This window comes from Culex pipiens, chromosome 1 (genome assembly GCF_016801865.2).
Source record: "Culex pipiens pallens isolate TS chromosome 1, TS_CPP_V2, whole genome shotgun sequence".
Lineage (NCBI taxonomy): Eukaryota > Metazoa > Arthropoda > Insecta > Diptera > Culicidae > Culex > Culex pipiens.
In genome coordinates this window covers 1,340,742-1,366,839 of record NC_068937.1, presented here as the reverse complement: position 1 = coordinate 1,366,839, position 26,098 = coordinate 1,340,742, and the positions used below count along the sequence as shown (strand labels likewise).

Sequence of the window (26,098 nt, the reverse complement as noted above, 5' to 3'; positions counted from 1 at the left end):
GTTAAAATTGTTAAAATTGTTAAAATTGTTAAAATTGTCAAAATTGTCAAAATTGTCAAAATTGCCAAAATTGTTAAAATTGTCAAAATTGCCAAATTGTCAAAATTGCCAAAATTGTCAAAATTGTCAAAATTGTCAAAATTGTCAAAATTGTCAAATTGTCAAAATTGTCAAAATTGTTCAAAATTTAAAAATTGTCAAAATTGTCAAAATGACAAAAATGACAAAAAATGACAAAAAAATGACCAAAAAAGTCAAAGATGTTAAAAAATTTTAAAATGTCAAACATTTTAAAAATGTAAAAAAAAAATCAAAATTATCAAGGTTTAAAAAAATCTAAATTGCTAAAATTTAAAAAAAATTCAAACTTAATTTTTAAATAAGATTACAAAAAAACAAAAAAAAATGGCAGAAAAAAACTGAAAAAAATATCAAAAATTATTAATAAAATTTTCAAAATTTGTAGATTGTAAATAGATTGTTAAAAAGCCAAAATTGTTAAAATTCCAAAATTGTGCAAATTGTTAAAATTTAAAAACAAATTTGATAAAATTGCAAGAATTGACAAAAATGAAAAAAATAGCAAAAATTAAGTATCTTTATAAAATATAAATACAACAAAGATGAAGTGCAATAAGACATAGGGGAAATATACCCATTTTAATCACACTAAGCCGTTCGACCCATTCTCATCACTTTTGCCATTTTCCGCTATTAAATCATCATTTTCAGATGTATCAACAGTGATGAGTTGCTTGCTCACTTTTATTTGAGCTATTTATTACTTTGGGACAGTCAAAAACACTTTCTTTAAGCTGTAATTCATGATCAAAGTGCTGATAGGCCGATAATAGAAATAGGCTGAGAAAGGGTATAGTTCCCCTACCAGTTGACATGTAAAAGAAAATAAAAAAATAACAAAGTCAACAAAATCACCAAATTTCACAACTGCAAATTGAAATGCACAAAAATTTTAGAATTCTAAAATATTCTAAAATTCTAAAATTCTAAAATTCAAAAATATTCTAAAACATCCCAAAACACTAAAATATTCTAAATTCTTATTTTATCTAACAAATCTAAAATATTCTTAAATATTTCAAATCATTCTAAATATTCTTAAATTCTAAAATTCTAAACTATGCTTAAAATATATTAAATATTTTAAAATATTCTTAATTATACTTAGATATTCGAAAATATTCTAAAATAATCAAAAAAATCTAAAATATTCTTAAATACTCTAAAATATTCTAAAATATTCCAAAATATTCCAAAATATTCCAAAATATTCCAAAATATTCTAAAATATTCCAAAATATTCTAAAATATTCTAAAATATTCTAGAATATTCTAAAATATTCTAAAATAACCTTAAAAATTCTAAAATATTCTTAAAAATTCTAAAATGCTAAAATTTTAAAATATTCTTAAATATCCCAAAACATTCTTTAATTCGAAAAAAAATAACAAATCTAAAATATTCTAAAATTTCCCAAAACATTCTAAAATATTCTTAAATTTTTGAATTCTAAAATATTCTTAAATGTTCAAAATTATTCTAAAATATTCTAAAATGTTCAAAGTCATTCTAAAATTTTCTCAAATATCCCAAAACGTTCTTAAATATTTCAAAATATTCTAAAATATTTTAAAATATTCCAAAATATTATATAATATTCCAAAATATTCTAAAATAAACTAAAATATTCTGAAATATTTTAAAATATTCTAAAATATTCTAGAATATTCAAAAAACATTCTAATTTTTTTTTTAAATATTCTAAAATTTCCTAAAATATTTTAAAATATTCTAAAATATTGTGTTATTAAAAAAAACATTTTGTTTTATATTCTCTGATATTTGAAAATATTCTATAATATTCGAAAATATTCAAAAAAATTCTAAAATAGTCACAAATTATAAAATTTGAAAATTATTAAACTCTTAAATTCCATCATTTGAAAATATAAACATTCCAAAGCTACAATATTAAAAAAAAAATGATCGTGCTTGAGTTTATTTCGGAAATTAAAACGGAAACAAATTAAAATCAATTCATAAAATTTCATTTTTTTAAATTAACAAAAATTACCAAATTGTTGAAAAAATAAAGCATTGAAGCAAATCTATTTTTCTTACTTTTTACAATTCAGATATTCAGACTTTCTGAAATTCAAAAAATCTGAAACAGAAGTTCATAATAAAAAAAATAATAAAAAAAATTAAATAAATTAAATGCGTAAAATAACAAAACAATCGAAAATTTTATAAATTAAAAATTCACAAAATTCTAAAATTCCAACAATTAAAAATCTTATAGTTTTTATGATCCCAGATTAAAGCCTTAAAAATTCACTTTAGATAATAAAGTCATGAAAAAAAATGGTTTGTCTTGTTTTGGATCACCGATTTTTGATAATACTTTAATAATGGCTCCAAATAATTTGAAAATGTGTCCAAGATGCCGGTGATTGAGTATTGAAAAAATGCATTTAGATATGTAACCAGCACTGTTATACTCAAATTTGACTGAAATGGGGTCGCAGAGCCAAAATTAAAAAATATAAGCCAAGAAAATAAAATTATGAAAAAATGAAGATCGAGACTGACATGTACTATAAAAATCAAAATCTAACAGTCTTTATTTAAAAAAAAAGAAAAAATTTAAAATATAAATCTAAGAAAAGCCAAAAAAATTAATTCACGAACCATTTAAAAACATAATTCTGTTTATTTACAATCCAAGTAGCCCACACGTACCAAGCAAACCCCATAATTTCCCACAAATCCCCCTCCGCAGCGTTCTCCTCTCACCTGACACTCGTCCTCGTCCCACCGGAACCGGCAGTTGATGCGCCCGTTGCACCGCAAATCCGCCGAGATGCAGGTCGCATCCTCGCAATCGTACTCGTCATCATCGCAAGCTACAAAAAAAGAAAGCAAATAATGCGATTACAAAACCACGGAAGAAAAATTCTCCGCGCAAAAAAAAAACTCACTCTCCCCCGCCGCCTTCTCCCTAAATGCAGTAAACAGAATCGAGAAGGTGCTGTTGATGGCGGCCGCCTCCGCAAAGAACCGGATGTGCAGCACGTTCGACTTGGACACGACCGAGTCCGCGATCGAGCCGCAAAAGTTTTTCAATCTGCAAGAAAGAAACGTCAGTTTGCGGGGTGGAGACGCACGGTTCATCACTGCGGGGTAGGTTGAACCGGGCGACTCCATCAAAGTGTGCCTTGGCCCCTTGGATTCGGTTGTCGGTTGTCAAGTAAAGTGCAAACAAAGCCTGCCTGCCGGTGAGTTGTTTACTTTGCCTGGCATGCTGATGTCATAAAGATTCAAAACTCTATCTCTCTCTTGGGGAGGGGACACGGGACGGAACTTACCTCGACGGCAGATCGGTCCGCTCGGTAAACACGTCCACAAAATTGCTCTCGCAGTCGTTGGGTTTTTCCAGCTTGAACTTTAGGAACGAAAGCTGAATCTGGGGGGAGAAAAAAAAAAACGTGGTGAAAAATGTCAAACGAGATAAGCGGCAAATAAAGTGTGCGGTCAGTGTTCGATCCAAGCAAACACTGGCCTGGCCGTCTGGTCGTCGCAAACGTCAGAAACAAAAAAAGCATGGCGTCGTCACGGCCTACCGTCTGCCTGCTACTGACCTTCCATCCGTCCGGCACCGTGACCACCCACATGCAGTCAAGCGAGAGGGCGTGCTCGACGACGGTCTGCTCCTTTTCCCGGGGGACGTCCGTCCGGTTGAGGAAGCCTTCATGGAGGCCGGACACCTCGATCCGGCAGCCCTCGTCGTCGTAGATGGCTGTTTTCGGGGGAAGAAGGGGGTGGGGGAGAGAGGATGAAAAAAGACAAAAAAAAAATAGAATTGAAGCAGGGGCGTAATAAGGGTTTATGAGTATTGTTTTTAAACAAAAAAGAAATCCAGTTTAAAGTGAAGCCGTTAATTAAGTTCATCATTGAATTCTGGAGTTTTTTTTAAAAGGTCCAATAAATGAAGTTTCCAGTTTTTGCTTTTTGGGTGTTTTTGAAACCGCCTTGAGTCAGCAAAAACTGAAAACTTGGTTTATTGGACCTTTTCAAAAAAAAAACTCCAGAATTGATCATCACTTCAAAATGCTCTGTATTAATAAGAGTTGTTTATGCAACAAGTTGCCAAAAGAAGATTTACATTTACAGATACATATTTTTTTGCAATCCCGTAAAACACTCTTTGGATGGAACTGTAAGTCAAATGTCCATGAATTTAGTCAATGCACCGTTTAAGTCGAAACAATGTTGAAAAGTATTACTTTTCGAAACAAGTGCTGAATAGTTCAACTTTTCAACATCCATTTTTTTTAAAGTGTTTCTATTTGAATCTGTTGTTTTTGGCAGAGTAAAGTAGGCTGTTTTATATTTCTAGAATGACATGAAAAGTTAGTAGTTTCACGACGGAATTGAAAAATTGTGTTTTTTAAGCGCGAGTCGTACATTTATTTATAATACGATAAATAAATACGATGAGTGCCGAAAAAATCAAGTTTTGCAACGAGTTGCTTACAACATTTTTTGCAATTTCGAAAAAAACACATTTTGAATGGAATTTTATGTCAAACATTCATGTGTTGAGTAAATTCACCGTTCAAAACAAAGAAATATTGAAAAATGTTACTTTCCGATACTAGTGTTGAAAAGTTCAACTTTTCAGCACTGGTATTGAAAGGTATTAATTTTCCATTCTGCTATTATTGGTGGCAGGGATGGAATAATCGCAAAAAATCAATTTCGACCTTTTTTCACCCGCAAAAGAGAGAGGAGGCAAATCACGCAAAAGAAAATCGCATCCGAAATTCTCGAAGAAAATCAATCTGCTGGTGATTTTTTGTGAATTTCCTTGTCAGCACCACTTAATAATAGTGCAAGTGTAGTAGTGAAAAAGATGTCGCGCCGTATAATCAAGATGATGTTTTTTTTTAGATTCTTTCTACCGATCTTTCGTGCGCGATGCCATGCTCCCTTTGGATTTTTTCTCTTGATGAACGTCCAGAGATTTTCTTTTGATGATGATTATGTCATCGCTGATTGGTAGGGAAAAGTAGGCCGTTTTGTTTCTCTAGAAGGACAGGAAAAGTTGACAGTTTCACAGCGGAATTGCAAAAATTCAATTAATGAAATTTCAGCACCAAAATAAAAATTATATAATTTTGTGATGGACCCGTGGGGTTTGTCGATTTTATACGGTCCATCCAAACCATTTTTTTGCATAGATAGTATTCATTTAAAATGATCAAGTAATGTTAATTACCGTCAACAGGGGTGACATTGGGTCTGGGGGGTGGGATTAGGAAAGTTTTTGCTGAAATTTGTATGACTCAATATCACCCCTGATGACGGTATGTAATTTGTTCAAATCGATTTTTCAACTATCGAATTCGGTAAAAAGAATCTAAGTGTGTTACAATCAACACTTAGCATTATGTTATATGAGTAATCTTGAAATCCTTATTTGAAAAGGTCCTATAAACATAGGGAATCCCATGGCTTAAAGGAACTTAAAAAACTCTAAAATTCTGGAAATCTGGTTTTCGACAAATAAAAAATTTGTGTAAAAATACTGATTTTGCAATTGCACAAAATCGATCAATTTTCAAGAGATTTTTTCATAAAGATCTTGAAATTTATCATTTTTCAAATTATCTTGAAAAATATTTAAAAAAAATTCCGGGTTTCAAATTTCTACAGAATTTTATAGTTTCAAAATCTATGAAATTGAACCCATACTGTAAATTAACTATATAAAGAGCAATAATGAATCAAATTAAAAAAAACTGTTTCTGCAGCATGACAAGAATATAGGGAATAAGTTCTTAACTTTATCTAGCATAAACAAACCAGAGTGGTTTCTTCCTTAATTAGTTTTAAAAATTTCCCAAAAAAGAGCAAACTTTATATTATATACATATTCCTATTGAAAGGAACGAAAAAAATAAAGTTGAGGATATTTTGTAAGCAACTAGTTGCGACTGTTAATTTTTTTTATTTATAATGTATTAATAAAGTTTTTTTTTCTAGTAAAAAATTACCAACAAAAACACTGAATATTTAGAAATTTTAGTTTTTGGTGACCTCAGCCCTTCGATTTTTTATTTTATTTTTTCAAATAAAGCTTGTCAGAAACATTTATTTTATTTTAGAACAACAGCCCACACTCGATTGTCCGAAGGTATTGGAATAGTTTCACTTCGGATAATAGAAACACGGAAAAAAATTCGTCTCAAGTTTTCATAATATGAAAATTTGATAAATTTGACAGCAATAAAAAAATCGAATATGTTTTTGGAAAGTTATAAAAACAGCAAAAAGGCATAAGAATGATAAGAAAGATGAACGAAAATTGCAATTAAAAAAAAAACATAAAACACGAAATTTGAGGTTTTTCGTAGAACAAAAGTTACTCAAAACAAGTGATAGCAAAAAAAAAACGTAGCAAGTTTACAATTTTGTTTTGAAATTTTCAAATTTTTTTAATTTTTTTTTAATGTCTTTGGTTAACAATCCATTTTGCATAATAACTTTTTCCATATAGAAATTTGAGGGCTGGTCGTAAAAAAAATAGCAATTGAATATTCGAAAATATTTGTTTTGAGAAGGGATTTTCTGATCGAGTTGGTGCCTTCGGCACTATTGTCGGAAAAGTTTAGGACTTTCCAGAAAGGGACCATCCATAAACCACGATGTCCACGCTCCATATAAAAAAGGTTTTTTTTTGTATGGAAATTGTGGGGGGAGGAGAGGGTCTGAAATTTAAAAAAAAGTGTCCACGTGTTTTATGGATGGTCCCAAAAAATTAGTACACGGAAAAAAAATTCCGATTTTTTTATTTTACTTTAGGCTGGTACAAATATTTTTAAAAGTTTTTGTCACCCCCCCCCCCCCCACCCCTCCCCCCCCCCTTCAAAATTGGCCCGAAAATCAGGGGGCAAAAAAAATATTTTTACAATAAACTTCAAAATTTCAATGAAAATTCAAGTGCAGCCAGCTGAAATCAAATTAAAATACATTCTTCTGCGTTTTAAATCATTTTTAGCATGTTTGGGTTTATTAAAAAATCTTAAGATTTTTTGAAAATTTTCGATGCAAAATCTTTTTTTTTCGATACAATTTTTGTTTTTGTCAGATCTTAGATTTTTTGAAAACTAATGATTGAAAAACAACTGAACTAGTGTAAAATGCAGTTTAAAACAATTTTTTCATTTAAATGTGAAGACTATGGCTTGTTATTTAAATTTTTATATTTTTTTATTTTTTTGCCCCCCCCCCCCCTTGACCTCGGCCAGGGCCGAGGGACAAAAACTTTTTTACATATTTGCATCGGCCTTATATTATTCAAAGTTGATTTCACAAAAAACGTAGCTTTTATTTACGTTTTTTTATATGTTCTTTTGACACCTTTTACGCCTGAATTCAGAATGGTTCAAGTTCGGTACTGTAATCTGGGGTGAATCGGGACAGATTTTTCGCAAATAAAATAACAAAAATTATTTTTAGATGCAAAATTAAATTTAAACACTAAAACGACTTTAGTTGAAAATGTTCCAAAAAAGTATTTTTTTTACAAATTTAGGCCGTTGCAAAGATTCCGTCGTCCCCCCCCCCCTCTCCCTCCCCCCTCAAAACAAATCAGTGGGCAAAAAAATATTTTCCCAAAAAACTTTAAAATTTCCATGAAAATTAAAGTCTAATTAACTGAAAACAATCTAAGATGCATTTTCAAGAGTATTTTTTTGAAAGTGCTAAAAACACTGATTTTGAACATTAACAAACGTTGGGCTAGATTAGAATTAAAAGTTACTCTCAGTTCCCTTAAACATAAACAAAGATTAAATAAAAATACGTATTTTAGGAATCTATCTTTTAATTATAAAAATTAAATAACAAAATCGTTTTTTTTTTTTCGTTTAACAATTCATTTTGAAATGTCCTAATCACAAACCACCACATTGTAGGGAGGTTTCTATGGAAAGTCCAACTATGCAAAATGGTTTCATTATACACAGGGAATGCTTCATTAACATGCAAAATAGATAGAATTGTCGATTTGGGAATGCATAGAGAATTACTCCTTTGTGAAATTTTCCAATCACTTGATTTTGTTTTTGTGGTCTAAGTCCACTAAACATAAAAATAAATGGCTTATGGGAAATTCACTGGCTGTAGAAAAAATAAACCGTTGACTACTCAAATTAATGATAAGTTGATGATTTTTCCCTTGGCGTTTTTTTCAGATTGAATATTAAAATTTTCCCTTTTTTTAAAAGTAAATTCAATTTCTAATTTAATAATTGTTGAATAATATGATCACCGACAATTTTGAGAACGAAAAACTTTGAAGAGAATACAAAATCTTTTATATTTCTTTGTGATTTTCAAATAAATTATGCAGTCACCCCTTGCTCCGCCCCTGCCAACCAAGCTAGGCTGCCCCACTAAGGTGTGAATAAACAGAGACCCAAGACGCGAACACGACACCTCTTTGGTGTATAATGAGAATGTCCCCGTAAGAGAAACCATTTTCACCTTTTCTCTATTGATTCCCATCCTCCTCCTCCCAAAACAAACGCGACATAATCTACTCTTTTTTTTTTGTTGTTGTGTCTGGTCAATCAGAGGGGGGCGGGGGGGGGGAGTCTCACTCCTTTTCAAGCTAATAAGATAAGGAACCTAACTAAAAATAAGAAGAAACAAAATAAAGAGGATGAAAAAAAGGGACAGCGCCGAAGCGCTTTCGTTGGCATCTGTTTGTTTGCCACTTGAGTGAACTTCATCTCTTGGGATCTAGTAGGCGGCCGGCGGCATTGCTGCGGTTGCGAGCTTAGAAGGTGCTGACAAGTGCTTACTTTGGATTACTTTGATTGTTGCGAAAACAACCTTTCATTGATCGGTCAAGATTGTTGGCGATGAACACACACACAAGCACGACGGTACACGAAAAGGTATTCCTTTGTTTTGTTGAGAAGGTGAAAAACGAACTTTTCAGCTTGAAAAATGCGCAAACTTTTCACTGGACAGTGACGAAGCAGCGCCACCTTTGGTTTTTTTTTCACCGTCAACTCCTCACAAGAAGTGGCCAATCTGTCCAAACCGAACATAAAACCTCCATTAAACTCATGAAAAAGCGACAAAACGGCAGACGTGCTCCGACAACTGTTTCGCGCTAAATTACAACACGTTGTCCGCGGGAAGCATTAGCGTTAGCATTAAGAGGAAGAAGGAGGAAAAAAAAAAGAAACACCGCGCACCGGTAGTCACTCGTAAATAATGAATTGAAAGACTCTAAAGCTAAGCTCATTTATTTCACTTTTTCAACGTACGCTGACGCTGCTGTCCTAAACGAGATTTTTTTCTCATTTTTTTTTCAACAGACAGACTTGGATTAGACCAGAGTCGCGTCTGTTTTATTTTCGATTTTACGAGCAACGAACGCGGTCGACGTCGACCACAACTAATTTTTGCCGTCTTGAAAAAAAAAGTAATATTAAAAAATTGTCACTATACCCAGCCAACTTTACGCTCTCATAATGGCAATGACCAAAATGACGACGCCAGACGCCACCTTAAGGCGATGCTGCCAAGACGAAGAAGACCAAGCAGGCGACGACGCCAATTCAAACCGACAAATGAGACTAATTTTCCGCGCGCGCACCAAAAACAAACAATCGACTCGATTCACCAGAAATTGAGCGACGACCTTCGCGCGATCCCAGCAACCATCGGAAAAGTGCATTCGAGCTGTCACATTTTCGCGCGCGGCATAAAATGTCAAGAGTATAGTGAATGCCGCGACTGGTCAATGGCTGCTTTGTTGAAAAATACGTGAAAAATGTGCTCTTCCCCTTTTTCTACAGTGGGAATTTGGTAGGGAAAAAATACACGCACTGTCGTTTATTGGGTGCAAAAATAATAATAACATTAACATGGCTTTTTTCGTAAAATTGGAGGATGGCACGCGTAGGTCTTTTTTTACTTTTATTGTTTTTATTTTGGCGTGAAGGTTTTGAAACGGGGAGCGGAAAACAATTTAAACATTGTTTAAAATGTGTTGATTGGAAATTGAGCGGCTATGAATGTAAATTTTCTCTATTTGCAAGCGTAAATATTTTTTTTATATGCTGCACGGGTTACTCAGAATTTCAAAATTATTTATTCATTATTATTATAATCAGTAGTCAGATTCTGATGGTAATTTCAAACATATTTTTATGATCGCACTGAATAAAAATAAGAAAAACAAATTATTACGATTCTCAGGTAGATTTTTTCTCTGGCTCGATAAATCTTTTTCTCGATGGCCCCTTAGATATATTTTTTTCCAAAACAACGCATTTTGAAAATTTTGACAATTTTGACAACTTCGACAATTTTGTCAATTTTGTCAATAATGTCAATTTGTCAATAATGTCAATTTGTCAATTTCGTCAATTTTGTAAATTTTGTAAATTTTGTCAATTTTGACAATTTTGATAATTTAGTCAATTTTGTCAATTTTGTCAATTTTTGTCAATTTTATCAATTTTGTCAATTTTGTCAATTTTGTCAATTTTGACAGCTTTGACAATTTTGTCAATTTTGTCAATTTTTGTCAATTTTGTCAATTTTGTCAATTTTGTCAATTTTGTCAATTTTGTCAATTTTGTCAATTTTGTCACTTTTGTCATTTTTGTCATTTTTGTCATTTTTGTCAATTTTGTCAATTTTGTCAATTTTGTCAATTTTGTCATTTTTGTCATTTTTGTCAATTTTGACAATTTTGTCAATTTTGTCAATTTTGTCAATTTTGTCAATTTTGTCAATTTTGTCATTTTTGTCATTTTTGTCATTTTTGTCAATTTTGTAAATTTTGTCAATTTTGACAATTTTGATAATTTAGTCAATTTTGTCAATTTTGTCAATTTTTGTCAATTTTATCAATTTTGTCAATTTTGTCAATTTTGTCAATTTTGTCAATTTTGACAGCTTTGACAATTTTGTCAATTTTGTCAATTTTGTCAATTTTTGTCAATTTTGTCAATTTTGTCAATTTTGTCAATTTTGTCAATTTTGTCAATTTTGTCAATTTTGTCAATTTTGTCACTTTTGTCAATTTTGTCATTTTTGTCATTTTTGTCAATTTTGTCAATTTTGTCAATTTTGTCAATTTTGTCAATTTTGTCACTTTTGTCATTTTTGTCATTTTTGTCATTTTTGTCAATTTTGTCAATTTTGTCAATTTTGTCAATTTTGTCAATTTTGTCAATTTTGACAGCTTTGACAATTTTGTCAATTTTGTCAATTTTGTCAATTTTTGTCAATTTTGTCAATTTTGTCAATTTTGTCAATTTTGTCAATTTTGTCAATTTTGTCAATTTTGTCAATTTTGTCAATTTTGTCAATTTTGTCACTTTTGTCAATTTTGTCATTTTTGTCATTTTTGTCAATTTTGTCAATTTTGTCACTTTTGTCATTTTTGTCATTTTTGTCATTTTTGTCAATTTTGACAATTTTGACAATTTTGTCAATTTTGACAATTTTGACAATTTTGTCAATTGGGTACTAAAGCCCTATGCCAATTTTTATGTACAACTGTAAAAAACACGATTAAAAACCATTTCTGATCACTTTTTTTCATTTTAATGCAAAAAAAAATATTGACAAGACAACATTTTTTCGATGGATCAACTATGGTCCCCTTGGAACGAGCTGTCAAGTAGGAGCTTTTCTGTCAAGAAGGACCGCGAGGTTAATTTTTCAAAATTGATTTAAAAATCCATTTTAAACTCTTTGTGGTCGCACAAAGGATCATTGTACTCAGAAAAATAAGCTTTATCGCTGTGAACAATAATATCAGCAATCTAAGCTTCATTTTAGGACCCAATTTTGACAATTTTGTCAATTTTGTCAATTTTGTCAATTTTGTCAATTTTGCCAATTTTGACAATTTTGACAATTTTGTCAATTTTGTCAATTTTGTCAATTTTGTCAATTTTGTCAATTTTGTCAATTTTGTCAATTTTGTCAATTTTGACAATTTTGTCAATTTTGTCAATTTTGTCAATTTTGTCAATTTTGTCAATTTTGTCAATTTTGTCAATTTTGTCAATTTTGTCAATTTTGTCAATTTTGTCAATTTTGTCAATTTTGTCAATTTTGTCAATTTTGTCAATTTTGTCAATTTTGTCAATTTTGTCAATTTTGTCAATTTTGTCAATTTTGTCAATTTTGTCAATTTTGTCAATTTTGTCAATTTTGTCAATTTTGTCAATTTTGTCAATTTTGTCAATTTTGACAATTTTGACAATTTTGACAATTTTGTCAATTTTGTCAATTTTGACAATTTTGACAATTTTGACAATTTTGACAATTTTGACAATTTTGACAATTTTGACAATTTTGACAATTTTGACAATTTTGACAATTTTGACTATTTTGACAATTTTGACAATTTTGACAATTTTGACAATTTTGACAATTTTGACAATTTTGACAATTTTGACAATTTTGACAATTTTGACAAAAAATGTCAATCATTTGTCATTTGTCACAAAAATCAAATTTGACAAATTTGCGATCTGGTTTAGGGGTTTTTTTTAAAAGAAAATATCGAATAAATCTTTAAAGAAATGCACATCTGAAAAAATTATTCTGAAAGCCGAATAAATGTCTGACAATCGGGTTTTTGAGATACAGTCTCACAAAGAATTCGAATTGACGAAAATGAATTTCTCTTAGTATCACCTAATTAGCCTGTTATTTTGAACTGACGGTACCTTGAAAACTATTGGTCCGATTCTAATGTAAAGAATTGATAATTTTTTGTGAAATTTTCTGAACTCTTCAAAAATTTCTAAATTTTCAAATCTATTTCTTACTTTTGAAAAAGTCTAAACATAGATAGCTTTCCTTATTTCATATTTTCAGACCAACTAATTTTTTTCAGAGATCAGAAAATGTCACAAAATTTTCAATAGTTTTTTTTGTAAAATATTAAGAAATAAATACCTCATTTCCGAAAATTAAAACAAATATTCACAGACGCCATAAAGAATTTGCAATCTAAAAGAACTTTTTAAAAAGTTATTTCAAAAAGCAGCAAAATTGCTGCAAATTTATGCATGGAACGTTTTCGCTAAAATTTCTGACCTTTTTAATAGATTTTTTTTCCCGTATTCGGACCAACTTGACTTGAAAATCATATAAGATCAACAATCTGATACTTCAGAAATCATTTTTTTTATTTTTTATATGTGGATCAAACTTTGTGTGCACTTTTTCTTTGACCAGATGTTCGTCATAACTTCGTATAACTAGTTTCCATACAATTTTGAGAGCTGTCCATAAAAAAATGATTTGATGTCTTCGACAAAGTTGTATTTTTTGCGTACTACTTCTTCTTCTTCTTCTTAGGGAAAGCGACACACTGATAAAAATACGTTTTTTTTTTTAATTTGACTGTTCACTATTCCAATATCATTTTTGGATATGTTTGATATGACAAACAATGCCATCTTTTGAGTTATGGTACAAGTTGGTTAAAATTTGGCATTGTTGTCAATTTTTCGAAAAATAAAGTTGAAAAATTATTATTTTTTGGATCTTATTTTAAATGTTAAATTTGCAATCGAAAATCGCTTAGCATAAATTTTGATTATTGTGATTTTTTTTTTCAAATCTTCTGATTTTCAAATCAATGGTAATATTGCAAAGTCACAAAACACTAATTTTCAACCGTTTTGGTGATGGTTCTTTTTTTTGTGTGAAAGCCCTATAAGTCATCAAAAAAGTTATTATTTGAAATTCTTTGCCCTGTGGTTCCGAGTGTGGCCTACTGTGGGAACGTTTGGTTTTTTAAATGCAACGTGAGATACCAAGTGACTCCACGAAAATGCATTTCAATGTCCATTTCCATTTTTTTTCAATGTTCTACTCACACGACGTCGGCCTCGGCACGTACTCGTACACGACGACGAACCCGCCGTACTCGATGTTCTCGTCCGAGTGAAAGTGCAGCCACAGAAACCGCTCCTTGGACGTGATCATCGGCGGATACGTCGTTCCGCAGTACTTCCCAATCAGGGTAGAAAACCCGTGCGCACCGTCCCGGATCTGTCAAAGAGAGAGTAACAAAAAAACAGCCTACTGTGACGACTACTGTGATTGACGTTTCGCGATTTCATACCTCTAAATAGTCGTATTTACACTCGTCCGACGGTTCCACGTGGAAATGGTCGCGAAAGTCCAGCCGGACCAGGGACCCGACGGGCGCCTCGAGCACCACGACGCAGTCACTGTTGTTGGGGTAGTTCCCGGGCGCCCCCGGGCTGTACAGCATCTTCTGGTCCGGGTTGCCCATCGTGAAGGACTCGCAGTGCGGGAGCGCGGACGCTCCGGCGTACTCCGGCGGAACGGCCCGCTGCGGCCGGATGTCCTTCCGGGCGATGAAGCTGACGCCGCCGTCCCGCTCCAGGTTGATGATGTGCTCGGCGGCCACATTGGGCGTCGGTTCCGTGACGGCCGCCGGCGGAATTCCACCGAGCAGCTGGACCGGCGGCGACGACGTGGCGGAAGTCGTGGATGTGACCGTTCCCGTGGCCGTGGCCAGCAACAGGCAACAGCCAAACAACAGGGACGTCCCAGCTGTCAGAAGGAATGTGTTTGTTAGTGGATCTAATTGAATAACGGTCTTTTGCATCGAAGGAGGCCGTGGCCAAAAACCTACACGGAAAGGAGTTGGGTATCGAATTTACTTTTTACAATTTTAACAATTTAATTTTTTTTTAATTTTTGACATTTTTCATAATTTTGAAAATATTGGCAATTTTAAAAATTTTGACAATTTTGACAGTTGTCAAAACTTAAAATATTTAGATAATTCAGACAATTTTGTCAATTTTGACAATTTAGTCAAATTTGACTATTTTGTCAATATGGACAATTTTGACAATGTTGACAATGTTGACAATGTTGACAATGCTGACAATGTTGACAATTTTGACAATTTTGACAATTTTGACAATTTTGACAATTTTGACAATTTTGACAATTTTGACAATTTTGACAATTTTGACAATTTTGACAATTTTGACAATTTTGACAATTTTGACAATTTTGACAATTTTGACAATTTTGACAATTCTACAATTTTGACAATTTTGACAATTTTGACAATGTTGACAATTTTGACAATTTTGACAATTTTGACAATTTTGACAATTTTGACAATTTTGACAATTTTGACAATTTTGACAATTTTGACAATGTTGACAATTTTGAATTTTTTTTACAATGTTGACAATTTTGACAATTTTAACAATTTTGACAATTTTTACAATTTTGACAATTTTGACAATTTTGACAATTTTGACAATTTTGACAATTTTGACAATTTTGACAATTTTGACAATTTTGACAATTTTGACAATTTTGACAATTTTGACAATTTTGACAATTTTGACAATTTTGACAATTTTGACAATTTTGACAATTTTGACAATTTTGACAATTTTGACAATTTTGACAATTTTGACAATTTTGACAATTTTGACAATTTTGACAATGTTGACAATGTTGACAATTTTGACAATGTTGACAATATTGACAATATTGACAATTTTGACAATTTTGACAATTTTGACAATTTTGACAATTTTGACAATTTTGACAATTTTGACAATTTTGACAATTTTGACAATTTTGACAATTTTGACAATGTTGACAATGTTGACAATGTAGACAATTTTGACAATATTGACAATATTGACAATTTTAACAATTTGGACAATTTTGACAATTTTGACAATTTTGACAATGTTGACAATGTTGACAATGTTGACAATGTTGACAATGTTGACAATATTGACAATATTGACAATTTTGACAATTTTGACAATTTTGACAATTTTGACAATTTTGACAATTTTGACAATTTTGACAATTTTGACAATTTTGACAATTTTGACAATTTTGACAATTTTGACAATTTTGACAATTTTGACAATTTTGACAATTTTGACAATTTTGACAATTTTGACAATTCTACAATTTTGACAATTTTGACAATTTTGACAATGTTGACAATTTTGACAATTTTGACAATTTTGACAATTTTGACAATTTTGACAATTTTGACAATTTTGACAATTTTGACAATTTTGACAATGTTGACAATTTTGAATTTTTTTTACAATGTTGACAATTTTGACAATTTTAACAATTTTGACAATTTTGACAATTTTTACAATTTTGACAATTTTGACAATTTTGACAATTTTGACAATTTTGACAATTTTGACAATTTTGACAATTTTGACAATTTTGACAATTTTGACAATTTTGACAATTTTGACAATTTTGACAATTTTGACAATTTTGACAATTTTGACAATTTTGACAATTTTGACAATTTTGACAATTTTGACAATTTTGACAATGTTGACAATGTTGACAATGTTGACAATGTTGACAATATTGACAATATTGACAATTTTGACAATTTTGACAATTTTGACAATTTTGACAATTTTGACAATTTTGACAATTTTGACAATTTTGACAATGTTGACAATGTTGACAATGTAGACAATTTTGACAATATTGACAATATTGACAATTTTAACAATTTGGACAATTTTGACAATTTTGACAATTTTGACAATGTTGACAATGTTGACAATGTTGACAATGTTGACAATGTTGACAATATTGACAATATTGACAATATTGACAATATTGACAATTTTGACAATTTTGACAATTTTGACAATTTTGACAATTTTGACAATTTTGACAATGTTGACAATGTTGACAATGTTGACAATATTGACAATATTGACAATATTGACAATTTTGACAATTTTGACAATTTTGACAATTTTGACAATTTTGACAATTTTGACAATTTTGACAATTTCGACAATGTTGACAATGTTGACAATTTTGACAATTTTGACAATTTTGACAATTTTGACAATTTTGACAATCATGACAATTTTGACAATGTTGACAATTTTGACAATGTTGACAATTTTGTCAATTTTGACAATTTTGACAATTTGGACAATTTTGACAATTTTTACAATATTGTCAATTTTGTCAATTTTGTCAATTTTGACAATTTTGATAATTTTGACAATTTTGTCAATTTTGACAATTTTGACAATTTTGACAATTTTGACAATTTTGACAATTTTGTCAATTTTGACAATTTTGACAATTTTGACAATTTTGACAATTTTGACAATTTTGACAATTTTGACAATTTTGACAATTTTGACAATTTTGACAATTTTGACAATTTTGACAATTTTGACAATTTTGACAATTTTGACAATTTTGACAATTTTGATAATTTTGACAATTTTGTCAATTTTGACAATTTTGACAATTTTGACAATTTTGACAATTTTGACAATTTTGACAATTTTGTCAATTTTGACAATTTTGACAATTTTGACAATTTTGACAATTTTGACAATTTTGACAATTTTGACAATTTTGACAATTTTGACAATTTTGACAATTTTGACAATTTTGACAATTTTGACAATTTTGACAATTTTGACAATTTTGACAATTTTGACAATTTTGACAATTTTGACAATTTTGACAATTTTGACAATTTTGACAATTTGGACAATTTCGACAATTTTGTAAATTTTGACAATTTTTACAATTTTGATAATTTTGACAATTTTGAAAATTTTGACAACATTGACTTTTGATTTTTTTGTAAATTTTGACATCTTTGACAATTTTGTCAATTTTGTCCATTTTGACAATTTTGCCAATTATGACAATTTTGTCGATTTTGCCAATTTAGATTTTTTTGTAAAGTTTGACATATTGATAATTTTGTAAATTTGACAATTTTGACAATTTTGATAATTTTGTCAATTTTGACAATTTTGACAATTTTGTAGATTTTGCCAATTTGGATTTTTTTTTGTAAAGTTTGACAATTTTGATAATTTTGATAATTTTGATAATTTTGATAATTTTGACAATTTTGACAATTTTGACAATATTGACAATTTGGACAATTTCGCCAATGTTGACATTTTTGACAATTTTAACATTTTTGACAATTTTGACAATTTTATCAATTTTGACAATTCCGTGCAAACTCTCACCTGCAATAACGTTGATTCCGACCAGAAGCACTGCTATAAATCCTCGGACACTCATGTCTCTCGATCCTCCGCGGCCACGCCCCTTCCCCCACTTTCCCCCGGCCACGAATCCGTTTTGTCCTGTATATTTTCAAAAATCGTTACTCCTCGCTTGCAGGCTTTGCTCGAAATTCCAGCCTCGCTTCCTTCCCGTCTCTACACCGGCAACTGTTTCTTCCGAGCTCGTTTGGTGGTGATGCCTCCTCCTCCGCTTGCCCCCTCCGGGACCATCCCCGGAGTCTCGTGTGTCGGGGCCGACTAGATTGAAATTTGTCTTGATTTTAGCACGGGCTCCTTCCGTCGTCTCAACCTTCTTCTGCTCGTCGTAGCAGGCCTTGGTTCAATCCGGTGTGCACTGTTTCAAGCGAGGGGAAGAAAATAGACAAAATGGGATTAGAAGAGTGTTTTACCCCTCGGCACGCGGATGGTTTTTCATGGGCTGCTATGATAACCACCGGAGCATGGGCAAAGCTTTCTCCGGTAGTCGAGGAAGATGGCGCTCGCTCGCGATGGCGATGGGTGAAATTAGTGCGATAAATCAATTTCACTTCATTTTCAATCTGAACTTCATTGAAATGTTGCCTCCGGCATTGTTGATGGGGTATTTTGGGAAGGGGGAGGGAAAGGGAAGTGGAAATGAGGTGGTTAAACGGGCAGGTGGGTGGATTGTCCTGAAGAGTGTGTGTCGGTAAGCAAGATGAATGGAAGTATTTGTTCAGATAAAAATCTTTATTTAGAGGGGAAAGTGTTGTCGTCAGACAAGCAAATCTATTAGGAAGAAATTATGTGAGATATTCATAAAGTTTAATTTTTATATAACTATTTGACCCTGTTTTAATTCTTTTTAATCGATAGTGCACGTGTTCAAATTGGCACATGCCCGAGTAATTTTTATCAATTTTTGTTAGTTAGTTTTATCAGAAGAAAAATTTTGGCCAGAATTTGGAAATTCGAGTATGAATCATTTATCACCGATAACCGGTTCCGGAGTGGCCAGGTCGGCCCAGAGAGCGTCGGCATGACCTTTAATAGTAAGCATTTTTAATATCATAATGTTTGATATGTCGCATGATAAGGTTTCTTGAATATCCTGGAAATGTCCCCCAAGGGCCACCGTGAACCGGTTCCGAAGTGGCCAGGTTGGGCCAAACAGCGGTGGCACGACCTTAGAAAGTCCGAATTTTCAATTGCAAGATGTTGATATGTCGCATGATAAGGCTTCTTGCATATTCCGGAAATGTCCTCCAGAGGACACCGGTAACAGGTTCCGGATGACCCCGTTGAGTCAAAGAACATAAGAAGAAACTCATAATGTCATAACTTGTGATTTTTTGAAATTTTATATGCAACATGAAGGGTTTCTAGCGAAACTGTCATTGGAACCGGTCTTATGATATCCTAGGACCGGTTCCGGATTGGCCACAATTATCCGGAACCGATCCCAAACAGTCAGGAGTAGTATGAATTTTCGTTACAACAAGTCCATTAGTAAAATATTGGCCCAAGTTAGGATTTTATATGTACAAAAAACGGTAGGAATCTAGTTTTCGGATGTTCCGGATTTACAGGACCGATTTTCACTTAAGACTTGAGACAGCTCCTTAAAGTTGATGCTTTAAAAAGAACTTTGAAGGTTATTCCAGTCGGAAGAAACAAAAAACACTTCGTTTGCGGCCAAAAGATCCAAAATTGTTTGAGATCGGTTGATGTTTTGATATTTCAGTTAAAAACAAAAAGAAATTAAAAATTTGTTTCTTTGGACATAGAAAATGTATGAACAAATTAAAATATTAATCCAAATTATTTTTTTTTCGCTCTGAAAATAAACTTAATTAATTTTACTAACAAAAACATTGATTTGCTCAAAATTTGACAGATTTTTTACACTTTTTAGTTAAATTAGCCCATCTTTTAGTCAGTTCAAACAAAAAATGAGTAAGGACGAAAATTAATCGTTGACTAAGTCTTGACCATTCTCTACTTGTAACAAATCATAAATTAATTTAATAAGTCCAATATTATTGTAAGTTCTAATGTTTTTATGTTATATTTTTTTTAAGAAAAAAGGGATCAATTTGACAAAAACGCCGTTTTACTCAACAATTTTAGTTAAAAATTGTCAAAAATGAGCCATTTATGTAAAATTTGACAACTACTTGCCAACATTTTTTTTCTTTTTACTTATTTTCTTCATTACTTTCTTTCATAAATTCGTGAATTTACCTTATGATTTAATAATTTCATACATTTAAATTCATAACAAAAATTGAAAAGAAATCATTAAAAGAAATTCGGGATTTCTGGGACATTTTTTCTTCGTGTGTTGAAACTGGCAATATTTCAGTGGAGACGCACGGTATTTTACTCTTCATTATCATAAGCCACGGAGATTTACATGAGCTTTTAAGACCAAATATGGAAAACAAAGAATGGAAAATGTATTTTTCTACTTCATGCAACAATCAAATCAAATTAAAAATCTTAAATTAGAATACATGATAGGCTATAAAATCACATGCAAATTTTGAATTTCACATACGATTTCATGTAAATTTTGGTACATGTTTCATAATGTTACTTTTTTTGTGTTGGCGGTAAAAAATTGTTCTTAAATTAATCCATGTTAGATATGAATTAACATCAACGTCGTTTAAAGCAATAATAACGACGAACATTAAATTACATAAACCCACTTAAAAAAATCAGTACCGACGAAGAGCTTGCTGAAATCCCAGAAAACCCCCGTAACAACTCGATGAACCGCCTACTACGATTTAAATTCAAAACAATTTGTAAAATCGAAGCAAGCACTCAGAGAGCCAAAAATACAGAGCCCGGGCAAGGCCTGCTTCGACGGATAACGTCGTTAATGTATACATTCAATAATCCAAAGCCTGTTTCAATTTATTTTCCTCCTTCATTCGATTTCTAGGAATAGAGTCTTTCCACCTCCAACCCCGACCTCCCGCCAATTCCACCGGAACCTCATCTTCCGCATCGGTCAAAGGCATCGATTTCGGGGACATTGACTCGACTGGAACAGACACGCGCGCGCAACGGTATAATCAAAACCGCCTTGTTGTTGCTCAACTTTTCCCGTCTTCTGTCTTCTGTCCCACTCAATTATGCCACCCCCTCTCTCTCGATCTCTGCCTCTTTCTTTTCTAAATGGTCCCCAATGACAGGGCATCTTCTTCGGATGTCGTTCACCGTCTTATTGTTGTTCAGAAGGAATTTTCATAAACCGAAGCAGCAGGCTCTGCTGACCAAACACCACGACTCTGTTCGCTGGCATGGCCTACCTTGATGGCACTGTTGTGGTGGGTTGACGCAAGTGCGGGATTTTGACGTTTCAATGGAAATAATTTTCGGAAATCGTGAAAAAAAGTTCATGAAATCGTAAAATCAATGTAATTTGAATGCAAAATCAAAATTCATTAATTTGTTAGCAATATTCATGATTTTTTTTTGATTTTTTTTTATTCATGAAGTCATGAATAAAATTCATGAAATCATGAATAAAATTCATGAAATCATGAATAAAATTCATGAATATGTTCATAAAGTCATGAACAAAATTCATGAAATCATGAACAAAATTCATGAAATCATGAATAAAATGTATCAAATCATGAGTTTAGAGCGTGTTTTGAAAGCTGGCGACCTCATTGTTAAACCACCTTGCGTCAAACTGTCAAAAATCAACCTGCGGCAAGCCAGCACCCCGTCGAACGACGCTGAAAAATGTTCGAGGGGCCACAAGAGCCAACTTTTGAATAGAATATCAATTCTCAAGTGGCACACACCGGCGACATTTCGGGGCGATGTCTCCATCTGTTCTATGCGCCATCTATCGGCTCGCTTCCGAACTAATTTAATGGCATTTTATCCTCATCTTGAGACGCCTCCTCCTCCTCCTCCTTGAGACACCAATTTCAGGGGGTCGAAGTAGGCGCGGTGCGCTCTTTTGTTGAGTGGATTGAAACGTCTTCTTCACGGTTACTTTGCCTCTTCTAGCCAAAATTTTCCCAGAATTCCAGGACTACTAGGATCGGAAAGAGAAAAATCGCTTCGCGTGGCAAAAAATTCACGCACTGCTGCGTTATGTTTTATTTTCGATTCTTTTTATTTTCCCACGGAGATTGAGTGAAAATTTGGTTCCCAAAAAAAAAAAATCTTCCCGGAAGAGTGTGTAAAGTGGATTGAATCGGGATCGGGCATTTGTCTTGAGGTTAGAGGCGCTAATGGCGGCCAAATTCTCGGATGATCGATCGAATTTATCTAGAGAGGAAAAAGAAGGGGGCAAAATTTGTCGAACCGGAAGCGTCCGAGAGCCTTCGGGCGAGTTGATTTTGATTGATGAAGAGACCCACCGCCGCGAGTTCTTTTGCGGCCAAAAAGGTAATCTAGCAAATTGGCAACGGAGTTCGGCCGTGATGTGTTGACAATAGGGTCATCAACCATCCGAGAGTGACGTTTCTTAAGGGAGGGGGTCAAATAAAGGTTATGTGATTGAATTTTGGATAATTTGAGAAATATGATCAGAAATTCACTTCCCATTTCTTCAAAACATACTGAATATATTCAGCACACATACAAAGTTAACATTTTCCAAGTAAATTTCCGTGAAAATCCAAAAGAAAACATCAAAGAAGCCGGAATTCCCAAACCCTTCGAGCGGCAGATCTGTGTTTTTAATTTTTCAACAAGTCACGCTCCGGCAAACCACCACTCAAGGCCTGCTTGGTTGTTTGATGCCAAAAAAAAGAAAAGCTCGAAACTTCCCGTGGGAAATGCGGATGCACGGAAAAATAGTATTCCGGAAAATCGATTTTTACCTCACGATTTTTGAACTTTGAACATGAGACATAAAATATCCAGAAATCGTGATAAAAAAATATTTAAGTGTCAATAAATGTTCATTTTTTTCATGAGGATGCTCACAAAATTGTGATTTCATTAATGCATGAAAAATAAGTGTCAATGAGTTGAAAAAAAGTGGCGTCGATTAAATTCACTATATTATGACAATTTTTAAGGAAATTACGAATTGAAAATCCTGAATTACATTCATTAAAAGCATGGATCAGTTCGATGATTTCGTACCAAAACGATAAAACGACGAAAAAAGTTCATACTGTCCAAACTCGATAATCTGAAACCTCGATTATCCGATGTTTCGATTATCCCAAGGATTGTTTGTGATTTCGAATAATCGAATCACGAAAAAAATGTTTTTTGTCTTTTTTTTTGTTTAAAACATCAAATCTGAGTTCTGTGACTCCATTTGAGTCAAATTTTAATAGTTTAGTATTAGATAATAAAATAAATATTTCATCATCTCATATTTAACCTCGACAATCAAAAACAAGACAATGAAAAAAACATATTTTTTTTATTCCATTATCCGAATGAAATGTTTACGAGGCCTTCGGATAATCGAGTCTGGACTGTACATGACTTCATGCAAAACAAATCATTGATCATATCATAAAATCATGGATCAAATTCATTCATTTTCATTCTCATTCTCATTCTCATTTTTATTCTTATTCTTGTTCTTGTTCTTGTTCTTGTTCTTGTTCTTGTTCTTGTTCTTGTTCTTGTTCTTGTTCTTGTTCTTGTTCTTGTTCTTGTTCTTGTTCTTGTTCTTGTTCTTGTTCTTGTTCTTGTTCTTGTTCTTGTTCTTGTTCTTGTTCTTGTTCTTGTTCTTGTTCTTGTTCTTGTTCTTGTTCTTGTTCTTGTTCTTGTTCTTGTTCTTGTTCTTGTTCTTGTTCTTGTTCTTGTTCTTGTTCTTGTTCTTGTTCTTGTTCTTGTTCTTGTTCTTGTTCTTGTTCTTGTTCTTGTTCTTGTTCTTGTTCTTGTTCTTGTTCTTGTTCTTGTTCTTGTTCTTGTTCTTATTCTTATTCTTATTCTTATTCTTATTCTTATTCTTATTCTTATTCTTATCCTCATTTCTCATTTCTCATTTCTCATTTCTCATTTCTCGTTTCTCATTTCTCATTTCTCATTTCTCATTTCTCATTTCTCATTTCTCATTTCTCATTTCTCATTTCTCATTTCTCATTTCTCATTTCTCATTTCTCATTTCTCATTTCTCATTTCGCATTTCTCATTTCACGAATAAAAAGTCGTAAGAAATTGATATTTTCATGAACTCATGAATTTGGTTCATGAAACCATGAATAATATTATACAGTGAAACCTCTTTGAGCGCGGTGATGTAAAGCTTTTTGTTTTGTCGTTTTCTCTTAAACTATAGAATATTTTTGCAAGTTACAAACGCTGTTTTGTAGATCCAAACAAAAACTACAAAATGCTTTTAAAAGATTCAAAAATGTTGCGTCTTCCAAGAGCAATCGACTAATTAGGAAAACGTTACGCATCGCGTAAAAAGAGATTTATCTGTACACAGTGTTTTCATGAAATCTGGCGAAAAAAAATCGTCATGGAAAAAATATTTGTTTCAGAAAATATGTTCATAATTTTGCAAAACCATGTCCACATACTAATTTTTACAAATTAAAATTCACGAATTCATGAACCGAAATTCATGATATCTTGAACACGTTTTTTTCCGTGTATGTCACCTTTCAAACAGGCTTTTGCTTACATTTCAACCTGTTTTCAAAGCCTGCTTCGTTTGCACACGCTCACGCTCACTCGGGCTTGATGATATTATTTCAAATGTAGATCTCATCGTCGGCCACGGCACTCTTGGATGGTTGGGCGAGAGTTCGATGGGACCATGTCACACAGCGTCGAAAGGACCTCATGCAGAGAGAGCGATATACCGTTATTAAATTATTTTCGTCATTTCTTCCAAGTTTGGCGTGAGTCGCTCGAAAATCAAGCAGATGCAGCATCACGTTTTTCCAGCCCGGTAGTCACCGAAACGTCAAGCTTTTTCGGTTATCGAAGGAGGGGGGGGGGGGGGTCGGAGCCGGAATAATTTATGACATTTTATATAATGAGAACACATCGGGCATACATGGGGGAACCCCCCCACCTCCTAACTTGCAGAAGGTGATGAAGAATCATCGTTCTTTCACGTTTTGCCCCCCCCCCTCGGCCCTTTTCTTTCCTTACTGTTTCCCTCCCAACGTCCCTGGCGGCTGGCAATTCATCACCGACGACCTGGCCCTGGCCAAAAGGTCGCCCAGGACACAGACACAGACACACTTCTCTACCTGAAATTCGTCCCTCCCGAATGTATGCTATTTGGAGCGTTCCAATCGAGACCAGACCGACACACCTCCCCCTTAACATTTTTCCCCTGCTACGTCCTCGTGGTGTCGCGCCCCTGGGGTCGGTAAATAAACGCAATGTGACGTTTGTGACCGTGGAAGTGGCGATTTTTTTGTTCGGTTTTGCATGTAAATTGTGTGTGGTTTTGAATTTCGCTGTAATTTTGCGCGACGTTGGCATTTTATCAATTTGACAGTTTGACAGTGGAGGGGGGTAGGCGAAATGGGATCCAAGTATGTCATGATCGCAAAATGTCTAATGACAGTTGGTAATAAAAATATCTTTGCTTTCATCGCCAAAGTTTGAATCCTGTCACAGCAGGCCTTGATTTATGCTGCGAGTTCTTCCGGGGTCATGAAAAAGGCTCGTCCATAAAATCCGCGACCCGCAAAAATCGCAAACACACTGGCAGTAATCCGATATGAACTTTACGCCCTGCGTCACCATAAAACATAAGCACGCGAAACATTAAACAAAACAAACAAAAAAAAGTTTGCTGGTGACATAAAAAAATCTATCATTACACGACGCCACACAGCAAGCGTTGACACATGTTTGGCACGTTAAATTAGAACGCACACGTTTTTCAATTTGTTGACACAACAACCGCCGCCGCAGGCTTCGACGTCCCATAAATCAATGCAGATTTGGG

At 32.9% G+C, this 26,098-nt stretch overlaps 1 protein-coding gene across 7 annotated transcripts in view; it reads right to left on the bottom strand.

The window, feature by feature from the left end:
* The window catches only part of LOC120424289 (uncharacterized), a 126,525-nt gene that overhangs the window by 9,010 nt on the left and 91,417 nt on the right, over positions 1–26,098 (bottom strand). For all 7 annotated transcript variants that reach the window (XM_052706590.1, XM_052706585.1, XM_052706587.1 and 4 more), the window contains exons 3-9: positions 18,160–18,553; positions 14,211–14,668; positions 13,963–14,137; positions 3,664–3,821; positions 3,391–3,488; positions 3,004–3,149; positions 2,819–2,928 (exon numbers count right to left, since the gene is read on the bottom strand). In XM_052706590.1, the coding sequence (XP_052562550.1) occupies positions 2,819–2,928; positions 3,004–3,149; positions 3,391–3,488; positions 3,664–3,821; positions 13,963–14,137; positions 14,211–14,668; positions 18,160–18,214 (1,200 nt within the window). In that variant the 5' untranslated portion in view covers positions 18,215–18,553. The remainder of the gene's footprint in view (positions 1–2,818; positions 2,929–3,003; positions 3,150–3,390; positions 3,489–3,663; positions 3,822–13,962; positions 14,138–14,210; positions 14,669–18,159; positions 18,554–26,098) is intronic.